At 42.8% G+C, this 20,530-nt stretch overlaps 6 protein-coding genes across 6 annotated transcripts; 1 reads left to right on the top strand and 5 right to left on the bottom strand.

Annotated features, from left to right (window-relative positions):
- Window positions 1–187: 187 nt before the first annotated feature.
- On the bottom strand, window positions 188–3,300 carry PCYB_112310 (helicase; the record flags this gene model as incomplete). Its single annotated transcript, XM_004223109.1, has 2 exons — window positions 188–2,861; window positions 3,221–3,300. The coding sequence occupies 2 exons, from the start codon at window positions 3,298–3,300 to the stop codon at window positions 188–190; spliced, it is 2,754 nt and encodes a 917-aa protein (XP_004223157.1).
- A 987-nt stretch (window positions 3,301–4,287) lies between these two features.
- Window positions 4,288–7,388, bottom strand: PCYB_112320 (hypothetical protein; the record flags this gene model as incomplete). Its single annotated transcript, XM_004223110.1, has 2 exons — window positions 4,288–5,852; window positions 5,951–7,388. 2 exons carry the CDS (start codon window positions 7,386–7,388, stop codon window positions 4,288–4,290), a joined length of 3,003 nt encoding a protein of 1,000 aa, XP_004223158.1.
- A 1,710-nt stretch (window positions 7,389–9,098) lies between these two features.
- PCYB_112330 (dynein light chain) lies at window positions 9,099–9,467 on the bottom strand (the record flags this gene model as incomplete). Its single annotated transcript, XM_004223111.1, has 1 exon — window positions 9,099–9,467. One exon carries the CDS (start codon window positions 9,465–9,467, stop codon window positions 9,099–9,101), a length of 369 nt encoding a protein of 122 aa, XP_004223159.1.
- A 1,106-nt stretch (window positions 9,468–10,573) lies between these two features.
- On the bottom strand, window positions 10,574–13,522 carry PCYB_112340 (glutamyl-tRNA synthetase; the record flags this gene model as incomplete). The annotated part of the gene is made up of 7 exons (XM_004223112.1): window positions 13,062–13,522; window positions 12,716–12,802; window positions 12,447–12,531; window positions 11,957–12,258; window positions 11,605–11,730; window positions 11,363–11,434; window positions 10,574–11,195 (listed from the first exon to the last, which is right to left on the bottom strand). The coding sequence occupies exons 1-7, from the start codon at window positions 13,493–13,495 to the stop codon at window positions 10,574–10,576; spliced, it is 1,728 nt and encodes a 575-aa protein (XP_004223160.1). The 5' UTR covers window positions 13,496–13,522.
- Window positions 13,523–14,781: 1,259 nt separating this feature from the next.
- PCYB_112350 (elongation factor 1 alpha) lies at window positions 14,782–16,113 on the bottom strand (the record flags this gene model as incomplete). Its single annotated transcript, XM_004223113.1, has 2 exons — window positions 14,782–15,305; window positions 15,333–16,113. The coding sequence occupies 2 exons, from the start codon at window positions 16,111–16,113 to the stop codon at window positions 14,782–14,784; spliced, it is 1,305 nt and encodes a 434-aa protein (XP_004223161.1).
- A 1,365-nt stretch (window positions 16,114–17,478) lies between these two features.
- Window positions 17,479–19,171, top strand: PCYB_112360 (protein kinase Crk2; the record flags this gene model as incomplete). Its single annotated transcript, XM_004223114.1, has 5 exons — window positions 17,479–17,617; window positions 17,908–18,051; window positions 18,215–18,374; window positions 18,529–18,832; window positions 19,052–19,171. The coding sequence occupies 5 exons, from the start codon at window positions 17,479–17,481 to the stop codon at window positions 19,169–19,171; spliced, it is 867 nt and encodes a 288-aa protein (XP_004223162.1).
- Window positions 19,172–20,530: the final 1,359 nt, after the last annotated feature.

Genomic DNA, 20,530 nt, shown 5'->3' on the forward strand with positions numbered 1-20,530 from the left:
CTAATGTTTCACAGATGCCTATGTACATGCGCGTGACGCTGCACCTTTGGAACGTTCCGCTTTTCCGCCATGTGCAACTCGACGAGGTGAATGCGGATGTTGCTACACGTGCAGGAGTGTTTAGAGGGGACACCCTTTTGTGCAGCTTTTCGATGCCACAAATTGGCTGTCCCGGGTACTCTACCCCCTAGTGCAACTCCGTTTTGTACCGCTTGCTGACTATAATTGGCGAGGTGCTGTCCGAAGAGCAATCATTCGTTGGAGTGTCGTACGACCTCTTTTTGGCAGAATCGAACTTTTCGGCGGACTTCTCACTCGACTTGAAGAAATCGCGTATGTCCCTATCCCGTTTGGTGTTACTACTGGAGCTTCCAAATGATTTGTTATGTTCGGATGATTTCCTCCTAACTTTAGGGGTCGTGACCAACGAGGTGGGATAAGACTTATTCGCATCGTTGGTTAGGTCTATCATAAATTTATCGAACTTATTTACCTCCTTCACATTTAGTGAGTCTTCCATTCCATTCAAGGCCGTCGTAAGTGTATTCCACTTTCTGTTAATAATTTTCCAAACAATTTCATCAATGGTATTTTGTGCAATTAAATAATGGATGTTAACAACTTCATGGGTGGTACCAATTCTGTGTGCTCGATCTTCTGCTTGTATTATTTGTCCTGGTACCCAGTACAACTCTCCAAAAACGACTGTATTTGCAGCAGTTAAGTTTAACCCTATCCCGCAAGCAGTCAATGACAGTAATGCAATTTTTACCTGATCATCATTTTGGAAGCTCTTAATATACACTTCTCTTTTTTCAATAGGGGTTAATCCATCTACCCGTATAAACATGGTTTTTTTCTCTGTCAAAAAATCGTCAATTTCATCCATTACTAATCTATGGTGACAGAAGAGAAGAAACTTGATATCCGCATCGATAAGGTATGTGATGTATTCCTTTATGGCTTTCACTTTTGCATAACCCGTCATTTTGAATAGATGCGAAATGGACACATTATCTTCGTCACCCTTGTTGGGAATACCACTAGTGCTTTGGCCATACCCGTACTCATTACCCCCACCGGACAGGGGTAGTTCGTTCATATCTTCCGAAAGGTTGATATTCTTTTGGGATTCTAATTTCCTGTGGTAGGTAAGAATTTCGCTTAACTCTTTTGGAGGTATTTCCACTGGAATTTTGGATCTCAGTTTTTCCGGCAATTCTTTCAAAACATCTTTTTTTAATCTCCTTATCATAATCGTATTGGTCAGAAATAGGTGTAACTCCTCTGTGTGTTTGCATCCAACGTATTCGATTTTTCTCGTGTAGATATTTTTGTCCTTAAAGCAGTATCTATCGCAAAACTCATGGTAATTAAAAAGGTTAGGAATAATGCTCGACACTTGTTCATACAATTCAGATGGTTTATTCAAAGCTGGGGTACCTGATAACAGGACACATCTCTTGGCACTCCTAATAATGGGAGTAATAGCTTTTGTTCTCTTTGAAAAGGAATTTTTCAAATAATGAGATTCATCACATACGATAGATTTGTACTTATTCTGATACTTATCATTTTTGGTAATTAATTCGTAGGATATTATAATCATTTTGCAATTTCTGGGGATATCTGTTTTTCCACTTTTCACAACACAGATTTGATCTTCCGATAACAAATGAGATAACCATCGTAGTGCCTGATCCTTCCACTGAAACCTAATGGATGATGGACAAACAACGATGAATGGCCAGTCTTCCTGATAAAATGCCATCAGAGCTAATGCTTGTAATGTTTTTCCCAATCCCATTTCATCACCTATTAATACTCTGCCATTTTTTTTTAAACCAAAATAAACTCCTTCTCTTTGAAAATTTTTTAATTCTGCACTTAGCTTTTCTCCCACAAGGATATCCATTTTGTCATAATTTTTTTTCGTGTATGGACATAAAGTATTGGTCAGAATACTTGCAGTAATTTCTGAAACTTTTTGTGGCTCTGAAAATCGGCTGTACTGTTTAAAACACTTTAGAAGGAAATTAGGGATGCTCTGTATGCCTCCCAAAATGGTACATTTTTCTTTCAAATTGGACAACACATATTCGTATTTATCTGCTTCGAAGGTGATGCAGGAATAGTTATTGGTTTTCTTTAATGTTGGATTAAATTCGGATAATATTTTGAATAGCTCTTTCGGGACGAAGTTTTTAAAGCTAGCAAATTTCCTACCCCCTCCATTACTGTTGTTATCCTTTTGTACAATCTTAAAAGTGTCATCACTGAAAATTTCAAACGCCACTATGATATCGAATTCGACTCTCTCTCCTTTTTCACTCTTATTATAGCTGTTACTTATTTCATTCATTATGTTCTCCTCGTACGTCTTGTATTCTCTGCTATTCATTTTGTTCACTGATTTAGCCCCTTCTTGGTATCCTTCCTTTTTGTAACTTCCTCCGGGAGTGCCCACCCCTTTGAGCACTGCATTGGGGCTTCTATCAAACGAGCTTCTACTTCGGTACGTGTCCCCTCCTGTCCTATCTTGGTATCCTTCCCAAGTGCCACCTTCCCACCCCTGGCCGCGTGAGCAGTTCGCAGGGGATTTGCTGCCCAAGTGTCCCGGATGGCCAAAATGCCCTTGCGAGGGGAGCAGTTGCCCCTGATGACCGCGCTCCCCCTGATGAACCCGCTCCCCCTGCTGCCCCTTTTCCCTCTCCAGGACATACTCCTTGAACTGGATTAGCGACCCCGAGGGGTTCTCCAGGTTCTTCACCCATGTCACGTACGACTTATGCTTCTCGAACACCTCCTCGAAGGTCTTCCCGTTGTACTTGCCGAAGTTGAAGGTACCCATGGGGGATGCACTTTAAGCGGTGGCGAAGAGGCAGTTTAGGCCGTGGCAAAGAGGTGGCTAACTTGGCATCTAGCTTGGCACCTAACTTGGCAGCCTCTGCACCAGGTGGCGAACGGCCTGGGCGGTCCTTTTTCCCGCCCCCCCTGGACGGCCAAACGCGGTGCCCACGAATTAGACCTCTCGCTCACTCAGGGCCCCTCCGCGGGTGCCCTCAATTTCCCCCTCCCGCCTATTTCGCGAGTTACTGCTTCTTTGCAGCGCGTACTGCTACTCTGCCTATTCTCTCGTGCGCATGCGTCTCCGTCGCACTGTTCAAAAAAAAACTACAAGGGGTGTTCTCGCTGCGGTTCAAATTGTGCACTTGCTTACAATGCTGTGGGCATGCCTCCGTACTCATTCACCTTTTCGATCGTAATGGAAAGACAAATGAGCAGGAGAGCAGGTGGCATATTCACTGTGCCTCACTTAAATGGCGTGCTTACGAGTTTGCAATCCCTTCCTCAATTTCGAGGTCCTTGCATCGACAAATTTTTTTATTCAAGCAAAACAGCTTGGCGTAAAATTGTGAGCTACCTTTTTAAGCGTAAAATATGTTAACCCTAAGTGTGGTCATTAAAATTTTGAGTGTATATGCCAAACGGCGCAGCTTTCAAATTGCTCATTCCGCTGGGAAAGAGAGAGAGCACCATCTCGCTGGCCTTTTTTCTTCGCAAAAAACGATCTTCTTGCGCACCCACCGATGCTCCAGTTTTTTCGGCAAGGCGTTTTTTTTTTTTTCCATCAACCTGCATGCAAATTCAGAACGTGCGCATATTTTGCATTTATGTGTATATCTACAGAGTGCGCAAAAAAAGTGGCCACTTCTCCAAATGCGCCGACTTCAAAACAAAATCGTCTCCTTTCACTTTTAAGGAAAAAATTTCAGTCGAACGGAATGCCATCAAAATGTGAAAAGTTGAAAGAAGTTCCCTTTATGAATTTTTTTTTTTTTTTGCGGGGGGGGGGAAAAAAAAAAAAAAAAAAATCAAGACACGCACTTAGGTACGTTGTATACATAATCGTACTGAAGGGAAATTTAAAGAAGCCGCTTTTGTGCTGGACGAGCTGCATCTCTGTGGGGGCGCGCTACGGAGGTCCATTCGGAAAAGTCGCACCACACTGCGGTGTGAGCTGCAAAGCGGGGATAAAAAGCACGCGGGTGGGGGGTGCCCCTGTATGTTGCGGCATCTCCTTTTTGTTTTGTGGCTGGCAAAACGCAAGCGTGAGGTCCTTATAGGAAATCCTCCCCCCGCGGAGTTACGCTCCCCAAACGGATAATCAGTCGTCAAAATGTGCAATCGCGGGTGGAAAAGCGGGAACAATCGCTGGTGCAATCGCGGGTACTATCGCGGGTACATTCGCGGACGCCTCCACGTGGAGCCCCTCGCTCGGCCGCCTCAGCGCACAAACAAGTCGCACTCGTTGAGCTTGTGCTGAATCTGCGAAATGTCGATGTTCATAAGAATCACAAAGTCACGGTACAGGTCCTTGTTGAGCCGCTTGGACAGCACGTAAGCGAGGAGCAACGGCTCGCGAAACAAATCCTTGCTCTTCTTGTACAAGTCGAGCAGACGCAAGTAAATAAATTTGGTGAAAAAAAATTTGTAGTGATGAAATACATGCCAATAGTATACAGCAGAAACACAGTACGACCCAAGCTGCAAAACCAGGATGTCCTTCTCAATATAATTCTCAGAAAGGTCACAAAAATTTTCGCAAATATCTTTCATGAGGATATTCAAATTATTTTCCTTACATTCAGTGGCCTTAAATTGATGCTCGAAATTAAATTTAAAGCCTTTCCTTTTTTTCTTCAATCGTTTATCATCAAAATTACCAGTATATTTAAAGGCACTCACTTCTTCACTCTGCCTCAAGTGGCTAATGATGCATTCGTCGTTATTCGCAACGGGGTGATTATCCGCATGATTTATGTTAATGTGTATGAGTACTTTTTTTTTTTCCTTTTCGTTTTGATTTTTTATAAATAACCTATTGGATTGTTTAATATTTTTCATTTTATATTCATCTTCATTTCTCATATTTAATTTGTTGAGCGGATTTTTAAAAGTCAGGAAATGCTCATTTCCGAGCCATTCAAAATGATTTACTTTCATAAAATTAAAAAAGCTATTTTCCCATAAGTCGGAGGAATTGTAAAAAGGTTTAATGAAAAAAACGGGACATGCGTAACTTAATTTTCTGTTACAACAGCAGCAGTGAATTTTGTTGTACTCTAGATAGTATGTGAATATATTTGCGTAATTTTTTAAAATATTTTTAAAATTTGTTTCAAAAGGATGTGATTCAAACTGATCTCTTTTGGACAGAATTTTTTTCTCGATCTTTTGCACACAGTGATCATAATAATTCCTCGGTTTGTTTTTGCTGATTTTACAAATCATCTTCAAAAAATCGTAATTGCTAAAGTTCTCCTCCTTCTTTACGAACTCGTATATTTTCAGCATGTCTCTGTTCAGCAGCTTGTACATGACACTGTCGTTCATTTGCTCCGCCACCTTTTTCTTCGCCTTCCGTCCGTAGTCGAAGTCGTAGTCGTCGTAATAGTCCTCGCACTCGTCCTCGCCCTCCTCCTCGCACTCATCATCGCCCTCCTCCTCGCACTCATCATCGCACTCATCATCGCACTCATCATCGCACTCATCATCGCACTCATCATCGCACTCCTCATCGTACTCCTCATTGCACTCCTCCTCGCACTCCTCATCGTACTCCTCATTGCACTCCGCATAGCTGTCTTCTTCCCCCCTATGCGCGCATTTCTCTCCACTCGCGTCACTGATCCCCTTCCAATCAGGAGAACGACTGCTGCTGTCACTTAGGACATTTTTTTTTTTGTTTTTCCTTTCCCGCTTAACCTTCTCGCCGCTGTCCAGGGACTTCCTCGTGTCGCCCTTTTCCTCGCCACCCTTCTCATTACTCTCCTTTTCCTCCGCACAGACTTCGCTACCACTATCGCTAATCTGTTCACATAACCTTTTCAGATTTTTTTTTTTTTTTTCCTTTTTTTCTCCTTTTTCCTTCCGCGTTCTGCATCACCCTCATCATAGTAATTGTAGCACTCCTCCAGGGAATTCTTCTTCTCAAATTCTTTGTGAATATTTGAGTACTTCACCTTCAGTGACTGTTCGACGCTTTTCACATTTTCGGATGCTTTGAAATAATTGGCGTCATATTTTAAGCTAGGCGATAGTAGAGACAGAGTCGTAAATTCAATGTACCGTCTGATCGATTTCTTCACACTTATCGAATTGAATTGAATCGTATCGTTCCCCAAATTTTGCTCATTAAAAATTTTTAAGTGTAAAGCATATTCGTCACACTGGTTGAAATTTTCGTTTCCGCTTTCGTACGATATGTTCGTCTCACCGTCCGAGTTCACATCGTCATCTACATAAAAACTGGAGTGGTCATAATTATCGTATGAGTTTTCCTCATTGAAGCTTTCTTCATCTTTCGCAGTGGCACTCTTGTTTCTCTTTCTCAATTTCGATAGGGCTTGCCTTCTCCTGTCTCGCTTTTTCTTCTCGTCATCGTAGCTGCTATCGTACTGTACATCATCATCGCCCTCATTAGATGTGCCAACACTCTCGTCGCGCTGATCCTCCTCCGATCTGTCATCCATGTGTAGGATCCTTCTACTTTTGCTTCTTCCCCAGTTTGGGCCCTCCTCCTTTCGAGGCTTCTCAGCGAGTCGAGTGGATCTTCCCTTTTTATTTTTTTCATTCCGTTCGCACTGATCATCCTCGTCGTCAGCGCCTCGCATCCCCCTTCGTGAGCATATGCTGAACACTCCCCCTTGCTTCTCCTTCAGGATACTCTCATCCAGCGTGTTGCCACCCCTGTGGCTGCTAGAAGTTGTTATGCCCCTCTTCGTCATCTTCCCCCCCCTGGGACCCCTCACTCCATCATCAGAGTTGCTTAACTCGTGGCTGTGTTTACTCTCATCCGTGGTATCGATTACCTTACTCCGTTCATATCTCCCCCTGGTGCGAATTCTCGAGGGGCGTTCATTAATTTTATTATCCCCACCTGTGGAGGACCATATCGTCTTTGTATAAGAAGCACACCGATCAGAAGATGCACCGTCCTTTTGTGTGTCGCTTGCATGGCTTGCATCGATTGCATCGATTGCATCGATTGCATCGCTCACATCACGTTTGTTAAATGCTTGACCTATTCCGAGTTCCTCCTCGCAGCTACTGTCAGTGATTACTTTTTTTTTCAAGCGACTCCTCGGTCTTACTTCCACTTCTCCCCCCTGGGAATGCTCGTCCAATTTATTTACATCTTTCATGTTCAGTCCTTTGGACAGCACGCGTAATTTATTCTTCCTGGAATTATTCGCGTCCTTTTTATGAACTACTTTTTTCTCCTCCACGTTTTCTTCCTTTCCCGTGAAGGGATTTAATACATCCATATTGTCTTCATTCTGCTCGCTGTAAAAGCGCTTCAATTTGACACGATTCGTCGTCATGTTTAGCTAGCCAAAAATAAACATTCGCGATGGTAGTATATATATGGCGTCTCCTTTTAACTTCGTTTTTTTTTTCCTTCCTCGATTGTCTTAAGTGTGACTTTAAATCGTCAACGTTTTTGCCGCGTTTAAATAGCGAGTGGAATTTTCGTGAAGCAGTTAAAAGGAGCATGCAAGGATAATTAAAAAAATGTATTTTTATCAAAAGATGAGCAGCTGGGCGGAGGGGAAAAAATAAAAATAAAATGAAACAAAATAAAGTACAGTAAAATAAAGTAGAGCAAAATAAAATATAGTAAAATAAAATGCAGTAAAATAGAGTAAAATAAAATACTGTAAAATAAAATACAGTAAAATAAAATAAAACAAAGCAAAATAAAGTAGAGTAAAATAAAATGCAGTAAAATAAAATATTGTAAAAATAATAGCAAGCCAGACTCTTCACCCACAAAAAGTGGCACTACTTCGTCATGTGCACATTTTTAAAAGAATGGTAAACGTTTAGGTGCGCAAGAGAGCTGTGTGAACAATCGCAACACGCGATGCGTGAAGCGGTAAAGCGGTAAAAGGGTGCGGCGACTGGGGTACTTGCATGCGTTCGAACTATTATGTGCATACAAACGTGCAAAGGCACAGCTGTTTGGATACGACACGTTTGGGTACGACCCTTTTGCGTACGACCCTTTTGCGTACGACCCTTTTGCGTACTCACGTGTACACACGAGCGCACACACACCACCCCTGTGTACGTACTTCTCCCCCGTGTAACGATCTCGCAATTACACTAAAAGGGCTCGAGTGCGTGACCACTGCGAGCAACCCTACAGCAGTTCTGATTAAAAACGATGTCAAGTGGCGTCGCGATCGCTAGCAGCTATTCACACATCGAGAATTTTCTCACTTCACCACTGCAATAATGTTAATTTATATGCGTCATTAAGCGTTTTAAAAAAAAATCAGCGCGGGGAAGAAAAAAAGGGTGCGCTTGGTGTGACGCTTCTTCGTATATTTCATTTTGATGTGCGCACTGGTCGCTCACTTTTGCTTCATTCTGCTGATCGGTGTGCTAACCGCTCGGCTAACTCGCGCTGCTAGCTTCTTTTGACTTCACTTCTGTCCCCCCCGTCGTTCGCTTTCCTCGCCCCATTGCATTTTAAAAAAAAAAAAGGAAAATGCACTTCGCTTCAATTTGTCACCGAAAGCTCGCTGCACAATTTCGTCTCCCGAATGTGCACCCAAGGCCCGAGCCTGATTTCCTTTCCCCATTCGCTCAGTTGCGACTGTATGTGGTGAGTGCGTGTGGTTAGCGCATGTGTCATGCGCATATGTCATGTGCATATGTCATGTGCATGTGGGGGTGTATCTGGTTAAATATGTTAGTGCTTGTGCATACGCAACGTTACACAATCGTATGCATGTCGTGCGCTCGAGTGTCGAGGTCCCATCAACCGGGTGTACCCAAGCGGGAATCATGTCGAGATAAAAGTTGCGAATGGTAAATGGAGTGCAGGGGGAGGGGAAAGTGAACGCGATTTCTCCGTCCTTGAGCGGAAACGCCAACGCGTTTTGCTCTGCAATAGTGCATACTCGCGAATAAGCATGCGGGGCGAAACGGAAAAAAGCACCTGCACGTGCATGTGCATGGGCGTAAGCATGTGTATTGACGTATTCATACGAGTGCAAATACGCCGCCAACAACGCTAACGGCGATCACACCGACTTGTACACCAAAATGGCCAACTTGGTAATTTTGTGCTGGAAGTACAGCATGCAGTTAAACTGGTAATTTATGGAAAAGGCAAAGTTCTTCCCGACGATGCACTGCCAAGATCCAATGTTTTCATTTTTTAAACTGTCTACCATGCGGAGATAATTGGTGTGGTCATCTGAACTTTCTTTATTTAACAACTCGTCATTTTCGCACTTGTTTTTTATTTGGCTAGCTATGTCCTTCTCCAGCTTGTTTTCCCGAATTGCCTTCAAGCAAATCCTGCATACTTTTTCGCAGTTCTCGCTGCTCATGCAAATCCCCTTTATGTCGAACTTGGAAGAGTATTTCTTCACCTCCCCCGTTTCCATTTTGGACTGCGGTAGAGCGGCGGAGTGGTAGAGCGGCGGAGTGGTAGAGCGGTAGAGCGGCGGAATGGTAGAGCGGCGGAATGGTAGAGCGGTGGAGCGGCGGAATGGTAGGGCGACGGATCAGCAGTGGTGACAAAGGGTAACAACAAGGCAGCGCTGGAAAAGGCGAATTGGGCAAAATTGTGCAAATCAGAAAAACAGCAATGAATTATTGGCAAATGTGCAGCTTAACCGAAATAAGGGAAGGTGATACCCACAAGGGGGAAGAGAAACAAAAGTGAATGCAATACAAAACCTAAGAGAACGAGCAAGGAGCCCCTTTCAATGTTCCACACAAACGCGCCTTCACACAGTTGGAGTGCAAACACAGGGATAAATATTCCTGCACACGTTTCGCGCATAAAGGAGAGCCGAGCCTCTTCACAATGCCAAATGATAAACCGTTTAACAAAGGAAACAAAATGAAATCGTAAAAGTGCGCACAAATGTGTAAATAAATTTTGCCAATAAATGGAAAGGAGAAGTTATCGCTGTGTGGCGAAAAACACTCTCAGCTAAACATGTCTCCACGTTGAAGGAAAAAAAAAAAAAAAAAAAGAAATTTAAAAGAGTAGACATCGAAGAAGTGATAAAAAAAAAAACTGGCAAAGGTGTACACATGTGGCTGGTGATACCACGTTAATATTTTCTCAAATGTCGCAAAAAGGGGAAACTTCCTAGCGCTGTGCATTTGGTCAAGCTGAGAAGCTTTCTCCCCAATTTTGTGAAAAGGGGCTGAGCCCACGAAGGGGTGGACACCCGATACATACCTCCCCACGCGCAATGGCATGCAAAGCATCCATATCTCGCTTTTAACTTATGCAGCTCGGAAAAGGCACAAAAGTTACGGCAAAGGAATGGGAAAGGATATGAACAAAGGGGTATGTATGTACAAAAAGATACGTACAAAAGGGTATGTATGTACAAAAGGATATGTACACCACCTTTTTCTCTACAAGGTGATCTACACATATACCCCCCAAACGGGGACTCCCCCAGAGAGCACCCTCAATCCTGATGGAACCAGTTTTGATTACAGAGAGGAGCAATCTACGCTGCGTACTCATTCATCCAGTGAATGCCTCCTTAAGGTGCCGAATCCTGTCCTCCAGAGACACATAATTTGGCACTTTGCTTTTTTTGGCCAGTGCCCACAATTGGAACAAATGTACAAATGGAACACCTCTATTTTGGAAAGTTAAAACAAAACGAATTTTTAATAAAACTTCATTCCTTCCCATATTGGTACCTTTCGCTACATGTCCTATCAGTGTGTGGAAATTTTCTGAAAAGAAATCTTCAAAGCAGTTTACACTACTTCTATTCCCCTCCCACCAGTGACATAAAAAAATGGCTACCTTTTTTAGCTTTTCGTTATTTTTGTCGAACGGATGAGCTGAGTGGTCATATGAAATTGCCTCCATAATATACCTCCCTAGCTCTTCATAATTATGCACATCATCTTTAAACACCCTAATGCATAAACGTACAAATTCAGTGCATCCTTTCGTTAGGATTTTTTTCTCAATTAAAAATTGCTCTGCTTCTCGCACATACGTTTCGACTTCCTGTGCTAACAAATATTTTTTGTTCATCCATTTGAGCTTCTTTATGTCGAACACAAGTGCAGATTTGTTTAGCGCGCGCAGGTCGAAGTTGGCGATCAGCTCGTCCAGGGTGTAGAACTCCCTGCGGGGAAGCGGCAGGTGAATGGCATGCACGCGGTGTGATGCGGTGTGGCGCGGTGTAAATGATCTACTAACCCCCGCTGCATACGCAGCTCCGCATGTGCACACAAATATGCACTTCTTCAATCGTACCCACGCGGTATCTACCCCTCCTGCTCGGACACTCACCTCTTCGAAACGCTGCCCCATCCAAGGGTCCCCATGTAGTTAATTACGCAATCGGGCTTAAATCCCTCCTCCCTGGGGTGAACAAGTAAAAAAGAATTTTTTTTTTTTTTTTAATTTGTGAAAATGGCTAGCTGGTGCGAAGCAACGCACGAAAAACGCATACAAATATGTGCCCATAAATATGTGCCTATAAATGTGCCTACAAATGTGCCCATAAATGTGCATACAGCACGTGCATGTACCTCAAGTTCCGCACCAGGTACTCATTATTCCGCTTGCTAATTTTCTTCTTCTGCACGGTCGTTATGACGGGGACGTGGGCGTAGAGGGGGATGCGCGCGCCCAGGGCCTCCAGCACCAAAATTTGCCTACAGGGGTGGTAAAATACATTTGCGTACGGTGATTTTTTTCGTGCCGCCTCACACAGCTTGGGGGCAGTGGCGGTGCGCTAGCAGCTTGAAGTGGTATCAAACTACATAAAGGGTTATACGCTTGGCGTGTAAGGTGGACTTCCTTTCAGCGCTGTGGCTAGCTCCAAACCACCCCCACCCCCCCCTCATAGGCCTGCACCTTTGCATGCACGCGCCTTCTTACTTGAACGTGTTTGAAATATGCTCCACCCCACGTATCACGTGAGATATCCTCATCAAATGATCATCCACGGAAGCTGAGAAGTTATACGTGGGGGAGGAGTCACTTCTAAGAATAATAAAATCCTCATTCACCGTATCAATAATTTCATTTTTTAGAATATCATTTAGTGTAATTTTTCTGCCCGTGGGTGATCTGAATCGTATAGTGTATGGCTTTTTCATCGACATATTTTGCTTAACCATCTCATCGCTTAAGTCCCGGCATGCTCGGTCATAGGTATACTTCGTCCTTGCCAGCTTGGCCTGTAGAGGGGGGGCGTGGAAGGTGTGCCAGTGGTGCGCTCACACGATAGATCTGTAACGCGATCGTTCTGTAAAGCGGTCGCTCCATCACACTATCGCCCCATCTTGCCAGCGTGCTTCTTCTCGTGGTGGTCACTTTCTGCTCGGCGAATGTGCAGCGCCATCATCACTGCACCCATGGGTGGTACCTTCTCTTTCTTTTCGGATAACTCATCCTTCGTGCAAAAGCAGAAGTAGGCCCTTCCCTCATTGACGAACTTATGGGCTATTTCTCTGAGAGGCGAATTTAAATATGCAGCGGGGTGGTGTGACGTCGATGATCGTTCTAGGGTAAAAGGAACAACACCCTTTCGTATGTACGCATTTGGGATATCTACTTAGGGGTGACGTAGGACTGCCATTTTTCCCCTTCTCATTTTTCCCCTCCTTTTTTCCCTCTTTTTTTTCGGATCCGTACTTGTAGAGCTCAATTTTTTCGGACTGCTTGTATGGCCCGTATGCCCCTCCCACGTCTGGACCTTCATCCCAGCTTAGGTTCAGCCACCTGTCGATTGTGTCGCAGAGAAGCAGTAATCATGTGGTGGAGTCAGAGAAACGTGGCCTTGCATAGAGCAGTAAAAGGTACGGGGGGTTCTCTCTTGCGCACTTTTCCTATTATGATGCCCCCCATGGGAAAACATACCCACATGCACATAAGCACACATATGAATATGCACGCCACTACTGCAATGCGCTTTAAAGGAATGGGGGGAACCTCTACCACAGGAAGGTGCCACTGGAGAAAATCCCCATTTTAATGATACCTTAAATCTTTAACAATTTCGTGAAATGAATCCTGCGCATTTCTCTCCACGTCTGTGTCTTCCAGCCGAAGGATAAGGGACCCCTTCAACTGTTTAGCCAAAATGTAATTATATAAAAAGGTCCTACACCCCCCTACATGTAAAAATCCGGTTGGACTTGGCGCAAACCTCAACCTCGGTTCGGCACAAGGAGTGTTGCCCTTTTCCCCCTTGAGAATATTTTTTCTCTCTCTCCACTTTTTCTCACCTTTGGAAAATCCACCCTTCTCTTTTTTTATAACAAAACAGCTTTTTTTTTTTACCCCTTCATGGGGTGATGAAATTTGTTTGCCATTTATGTTCGCTATGAACAAAAACTGAATGGAGCCACTATATTTTACCATCCCATTTGTATATGTCACAAGGAGGTTCAGCAGAACAAAGGCACATTTCATGTTTTGGTGGGAGGTACATAACCGTGTTAGTGAGCTGTCACACAAATGTTTAGCGGAACGTTGAGGAAAAAAAAAAAAAAAAAAATCGGTGTGTCAAACCTTCGTTGTACCAAGGTTGTGTACAATTCCCCGTTCGGCTCTCCAACCCTTTGACAGACCCAGTTCACACAGGGGGGCTAAAAATGAAGCAGAAGGCGATCTCGCTTGAACCGCTGCAGAGGGGCTTCTTCCCACTTCACACTTCCCATCATATCAACCTGCTCCCCATTTGGGGGGAAACAAAAAAAAAAGGAAGAACACTTTTCAAATGCGCACATGAAATAATCTTAAAATTTTGCCTACTCTGATTTGGCCTTCCCAAACGTAGGCGAAATAGATGAGGAGGTGGTGAGCAAAGCACAGCGTGATACACTGCACAGTTATACATAACATGTCGCAGCGCGGTGGATGGATTAGGGTAATCTGCGCAGCGTTGAGCGTACAGGTCCACACACTCCGTCCTACCAGTACACCGATAGGAGTGCCATTTAAAATGCATCATTTTATTTCTCCCCTTTAGTGACATTTTACGCGTCTGAGCTAACCATAAGGAGGAAGTGACATGCGAACTACCTATTTTTGTCCTCCCATATGGAGATACAATATGCTCCTCTCCAAACGTTCAGCCTGGAAGAAACATGCGCACAGAAAATTTCCCAACTTGCTCATATGCTGTACACTTGTAATCTTCAGTTTGTTTATAGCGTGTTTTTAATTTAAGTTACGTACATATACACATGTACATGCATGTATACACATACATATGTAAATATATACACACACATGCGTAAATATATACACATACATATGTAAATATATACACATACATATGTAAATACATATACACATATATACACATATATGTACACTCTTTTTGTTGAGGAAAACTCGTTGGTCTCTGGTTTCGTTTAATATTATTGTATATACCCCATGTGGAAAAATAAAATAATATAAAAACAGCCAAAATTATGCAATTTGGGTTAATTTTTTTTCTACTTTTTTTTTTCACTTTTTTTTTCTTCACTTTTTTTTTTCACTTTTTTTACAATATATAATTACCTTAATTCCGATGTTTGATCCATTTATACACACATATAAACGGAACAAACAAGAAAAACCTTAAGTAAAAATATGTGCGTGTGCCATACACCTGGGTATATGCGCACGTACGTACATACGCACATGACATGTATATAACATACACAGGATTGTATATACATGTGGTACGGCGCGAAGCGTGGGTGCGTTTATTTCTTTCCTGGGGCTTTGGCAGACACGGCACCAGGCTCCTTCTTTTCAACTGCTTTGATGATACCGACAGCGATGGTTTGTCTCATATCTCGAATGGCAAATCTTCCTAAGGGTGGATACTCAGTAAAGGTTTCAACAACCATAGGCTTCTTTGGCTCGAGACTTACCAAAGCTGAATCACCAGACTTAATCGATTTGGGATTTTCTTCAACAACTTTTCCAGAACGCTTGTCAATCTTGGAATCGATGTTCAAAAATTTGCAGGAAATGTGAGCAGTGTGGCAATCAAGGACAGGGCTGTATCCGTTCTTGATTTCTCCAGGATGGTTCAAAATGATGACCTGAGCAGTAAATTTGGAACATCCCTTGGCTGGCTCATTCTTCGTATCGGACGCAACATATCCTCTCTTAATTTCCTTAACAGAAACGTTTTTCACGTTAAATCCGATATTGTCACCGGGTCTGGCCTCTTCCAAAACTTCTTTGTGCATTTCGACTGATTTACACTCAGAAACAACAGCTGATGGAGCGAAATTGAGGACCATACCGGCTTTCAATATACCAGTTTCGACTCTTCCGACGGGGACAGTACCAATACCACCAATTTTGTACACACCCTGGAGAGGAATTCTTAAAGGCTTGTCGTATGGTCTCTTGGGTGGCTCCATTGTATCGAGAGCTTCAATTAAAGTTCTTCCCTTATACCATGGGGTCTTGTCGGACTTCTCAATAAGGTTATCTCCTTCGAAACCAGAAATGGGAATAAAGTCTACCTTGTCAGCTTGGTATCCTACTTTTTTCAAGTAATCTCTGACTTCCTTCTTAATTTCCTCATATCTATCCTCTGAATACTTAACAGTGTCCATTTTGTTAACACCAACAACGATCTGTTTCACACCAAGGGTAAAGGCTAACAAAGCATGCTCTTTGGTTTGACCTTCCTTAGAGAATGCACCCTCGAAACCACCTACTTCAGCTGGAACAACCAATAGCGCCACGTCAGCCTGCGACGTACCAGTAATCATATTTTTGATGAAATCCTTATGGCCGGGGGCATCAATGACGGTGAAGAAGTACCTAGGGGTTTCGAACTTCCATAAGGCGATATCGATGGTGATACCTCTTTCTCTTTCAGCCTTAAGCTTATCCAACACCCATGCGTACTTAAAACTTCCCTTACCCATTTCAGCAGATTCCTTTTCGAACTTTTCTATGGTTCTCCTGTCAATACCTCCCAGTTTGTAAATAATGTGACCCGTGGTCGTGGATTTTCCACTATCGACATGGCCGATAACAACTAAGTTGATATGCGTTTTTTCCTTTCCCATTTTGAATAAGCTTTAATTTTTTTTAAAGGGCAATCTATAAACAACTCGTATGTACGAACGATGATTGGGGCAATTTGCGCGATGTGATAATACGTAAATATATATATATTATTATATATAACGTATGTAGGAAATTTAAAAAACCTTAAAGTGTTGTTAAAGTGAAGAGAAAAAAAACCACGTTACTTTTTTGCGTTTTAATGTAGTTACAATTTTGCGAGAAACTTATTCGACATGATATGTAAGCAGCAAAATATTACAAAAAAAATAAAATAAAATATACTTATATGATATTTTTTTAATGCTGTAAAAAATTTTAAAAAATTATGAACAGGTCAGGTAAAAGGTGATTATAAAAAAAAAAAAAAAATTGGCAGCACCTATGTTATAATAGGCCACATATGGATCAAGGTTTTTTTTTTTTTTTTTTCTTAATGGTTTTTCTTCAAAGCAGTATAAGTATATATATTGCATTATGCATATATTGCCAGTATTAAATACGTTATCGCCCCTGTGAGTAGCATCTTTGAGTGGCGATTTGCACTATCGCGTACTCGGTACTCTGCCAATTTTTCCGGGTGAATCGTGTTTGTAGTGGATAAAAAATTTACTGGTGTCAAGAGGGGTGGTGGGGGCGAAAAAAAATTGTTCCCCCCTATTTTTTGCTAAAACGGCACTTATAAATGTTCACTTCGCGAAATGATTAAAATGTTTGAGTTGGAGTGAGAGTGTGAAGGTTGGAACGTTCCATCTATATGGATCATGTTTCAAATTAAGTGTTTTTCACCGCTTTTTGTAACGTAGCAATTGTTTTGCGTCATTCTTGACTTCGTATATGTATGTGTCAGGTGGTATTATAATATAACCCTTGCCCATACCGCAAATAAAGTACGCATATATAAAGTACCATTTTTTACACCCCACATTCGCAATTTCGCAAATAGGAATTTTCGATACGCACATGTGAATGTAGGAATGTAGTACACTATTTCGTTTTACTCCATATTTATCTGATTTTTTTTTTTTTTTTTTATTGCATCGACACATGAGAAGTACGTTTTATCTGGCATAACATATTTTCGAAATCGTCATTTATTTTTCGCGCACAAAATTGTATACATTTTTTATTCACCTGTACATATTAAAGCGTAACACAAAAAAAACAGTGGGAACACAATTGGCTTGCTTTTATTTTTGCATTTTGGCCTCCCGCACATGGCAGTATATCAGCTGTTTACAAAAAGCACGTAATTTTTTTGGTCAAATGTATTTGTTTTCCCGTATTTATTGTAATGACAAGGTGAGTAGGATGTTTTAAGAAGTAAAAGCACAGCATTTGTGATTTTTGCTTAAAAAAAAAAAAAAATGGAAAAATACCATGGATTAGAAAAAATTGGAGAAGGTACATATGGTGTAGTTTACAAAGCACAAAATAATTACGGCGAAACATTCGCGTTGAAGAAAATAAGACTCGAAAAAGAGGATGAAGGCATTCCGTCAACAGGTTAGCACAGTTAATGCGCGAAGAGCGTTCCCCCTCCACTGGAGTTGTTTAAAATGGCGCGCGTGCGTGAGTGGGCGGATAAGCGAACATGTGTGTATATGCAAATATGCGAGACGCACACAATTTCCAAAAAACGGTCTGGAAGCTTCACACAGTGTTCCATCTGAGGCAGTCTTCCCCAATGCAACACACATCTATACACATGTGTGCAGACACATAAGCAAAGCCTGCCTGCTTCTTCACACAACTGCACACATACGTAAGCTCTCCAACTCATTACCACCATGCAGCAATTAGAGAAATTAGCATTTTAAAAGAGTTAAAGCATTCAAATATAGTCAAGTTGTATGATGTCATACACACAAAGAAAAGATTAATATTGGTTTTTGAGCATCTCGACCAAGACCTCAAAAAACTTCTCGACGTATGCGATGGTGAAAAATGATAAAAAAAAAAATTTGTAGACACGTTTCTTTTTATTCTTCAAATTTGTCATGTTGGTTATGCACACGTTGACATGCACCTCTGAGTGTTCCCGTGCGCATGTGAAGCTACCCTTGGGGACGTCCTTAACGATGGTCCAAATTTCACTTGCAGGAGGACTCGAGTCAGTAACGGCCAAGTCATTTTTACTCCAGTTGCTCAGTGGAATAGCCTATTGTCATGAACACAGAGTGTTGCACCGCGACTTGAAGCCGCAGAATTTGCTCATAAATCGGGAAGGAGAATTAAAAATCGCAGATTTTGGACTCGCCAGGTAGGTCCTACGCAGATTGGTCCATCCCCCCCTTCGCCCACGTGCACCGACCGGTGCTGCTGCGTAGAAGGGGTTGCACACTCGTGTGCCTATTTCTATGCGCTATGACACACACGTTTCGTTGTTCTCCGGATTAACTGCATCCCCTCTCCAGGGCCTTTGGAATCCCCGTGCGGAAGTACACCCACGAAGTCGTCACGTTGTGGTATAGAGCACCGGACATTTTAATGGGATCAAAGAAATACTCCACTCCAATTGACATGTGGAGCGTGGGATGCATATTTGCAGAAATGGTGAATGGGAGGCCCCTCTTCCCAGGGGTGTCCGAAACAGATCAGCTTATGAGGATATTCAGAATTCTGGGAACCCCCAATTCGGAGAACTGGCCGAACGTTACTGAGCTTCCCAAGTACGACCCGGATTTTATGGTCTACGAGCCCTTGCCCTGGGAGACATTTGTAACGCAAAAAATATTGGGGCTACGAGCACGGATGGGCCCCTTTTGGATGTAACCTTATGCCCTCCTATTCGGCCAATCAAATTCATCGTCCCATACGTGTGCCACTCGTTTAAACGTGTTACGTTTTTCAGGTGCATTCCTTGCCGCACGCATACCATACCACGTACGTTACCTTTCACAAACCACATAGGAAACCCTTTTGCGTTCCCCTTTTTAGCTAAAAGGATTAGACGACACGGGAATAGATTTGCTTTCGAAGATGCTGAGACTCGACCCGAATCAGAGGATCACCGCAAAACAGGCCCTCGAGCATGCGTACTTCAAGGAGAGTAATTAAAAAGAGATCCTTCGCGACGGTTGCGTTTCCGCGTGTTCACAGCGGAGTCGCAGCGGTGTGGGCCATTCTTCGAATATATTTGTTAGCCGCTGCAGTGTGCGTTTCCCCTCTTCGCGCGCGCAGTATGCACTTACACAAAGAGGTTCACAAAAACAGGTCCACACAAATAGCTCCACACAAATAGCTCCACGCAAATAGCTCCACACAAATAGCTCCACGCAAATAGCTCCACACAAATAGCTCCACGCAAATAGCTCCACAAAAATAGCTCCACACAAATAGCTCCATACAAATACTTATGTAAACCCTCTCGTGCTTGTGAGAGTGGCCTTTTTTTCTGTGTATCCCGAACTTACTGCATATGTGTATATGTACCCTGCATGCGTACCGCTAATCCTACGCATGTGCTGTCTTCCCAATTCGATGTTGTACAGTCCTATTATAATGTGCATGAATTTTCAAGTGTGCAGACCACACACTCGATCGTATATTTGCATGAACCTTATTCCTAATAATTGTCACCAGTGGATCCCCCACCAGCGTATGTAATTCGTCTCCCATGAATTAATCAAAGTGTGTAGGAGATTTTCTTTGTTATGTGTGCACTCGGGGAAATCCGATCGACCATGTTAAAACGTAGAAAGCGATGCGCTATACGGAGAGCTCCACTTAACATCGCAGTGTTAACTTGTGGTTAGTTCGCCCGCTAAAGAATGATGCCTCCAATGTGCCGCAATTCCCTCGCCCTATGGGTAGCAACACGAAAGAAGAACCGAACGGGGGGGAACTGCTGAAAACAAGATCGTAGCGCCCTTTCCAAGACTTGCATACGCTTACTACAATTGGAGTATCTCCAAGTATGCCAATCTGCGTAGAGACAAATGTAGAGTAATAATAAAAAGCTAGAGCACCCCCCGTTGCTCGTTTTGTTTCGTTTGTGTTTACCTGCACGTGTTTGTGCCAGTTGTGATTCATTCGTTGGAGAAGCTCCAATCGTTTAGTTCGCAGTCGCCCAATTTGCAGTCGCCCAGTTTGAAGTTTTCCAATTAACACTCTTTTGCACGTTTCACGCTTTGCAAGTTAGAACACTTCGAAGTGACCCAGCCGGCTGACGCGACTTCTGGGGGACTGCACCCTTTTGCAGAGCGGCGCCTTTTCACAGGAAAAGACACCGACCATTTGGCAAAAACAGAAACAAATGGAATAAATAGTGACATGCAAAATGACGTAAAAAAAAAAAAATAATAATAAAATGAAACAAGCGATTAGTGCGTTTTTTACACATGATGAAACGGAAAAAAAAAGGGGGGGGGCGGTGCCATCATTAATATTACTTAATCCCCAGCGTTGGCAAAAATG

Source organism: Plasmodium cynomolgi, chromosome 11 (assembly GCF_000321355.1).
Source record: "Plasmodium cynomolgi strain B DNA, chromosome 11, whole genome shotgun sequence".
NCBI classification, from domain to species: Eukaryota; Apicomplexa; class Aconoidasida; order Haemosporida; family Plasmodiidae; genus Plasmodium; species Plasmodium cynomolgi.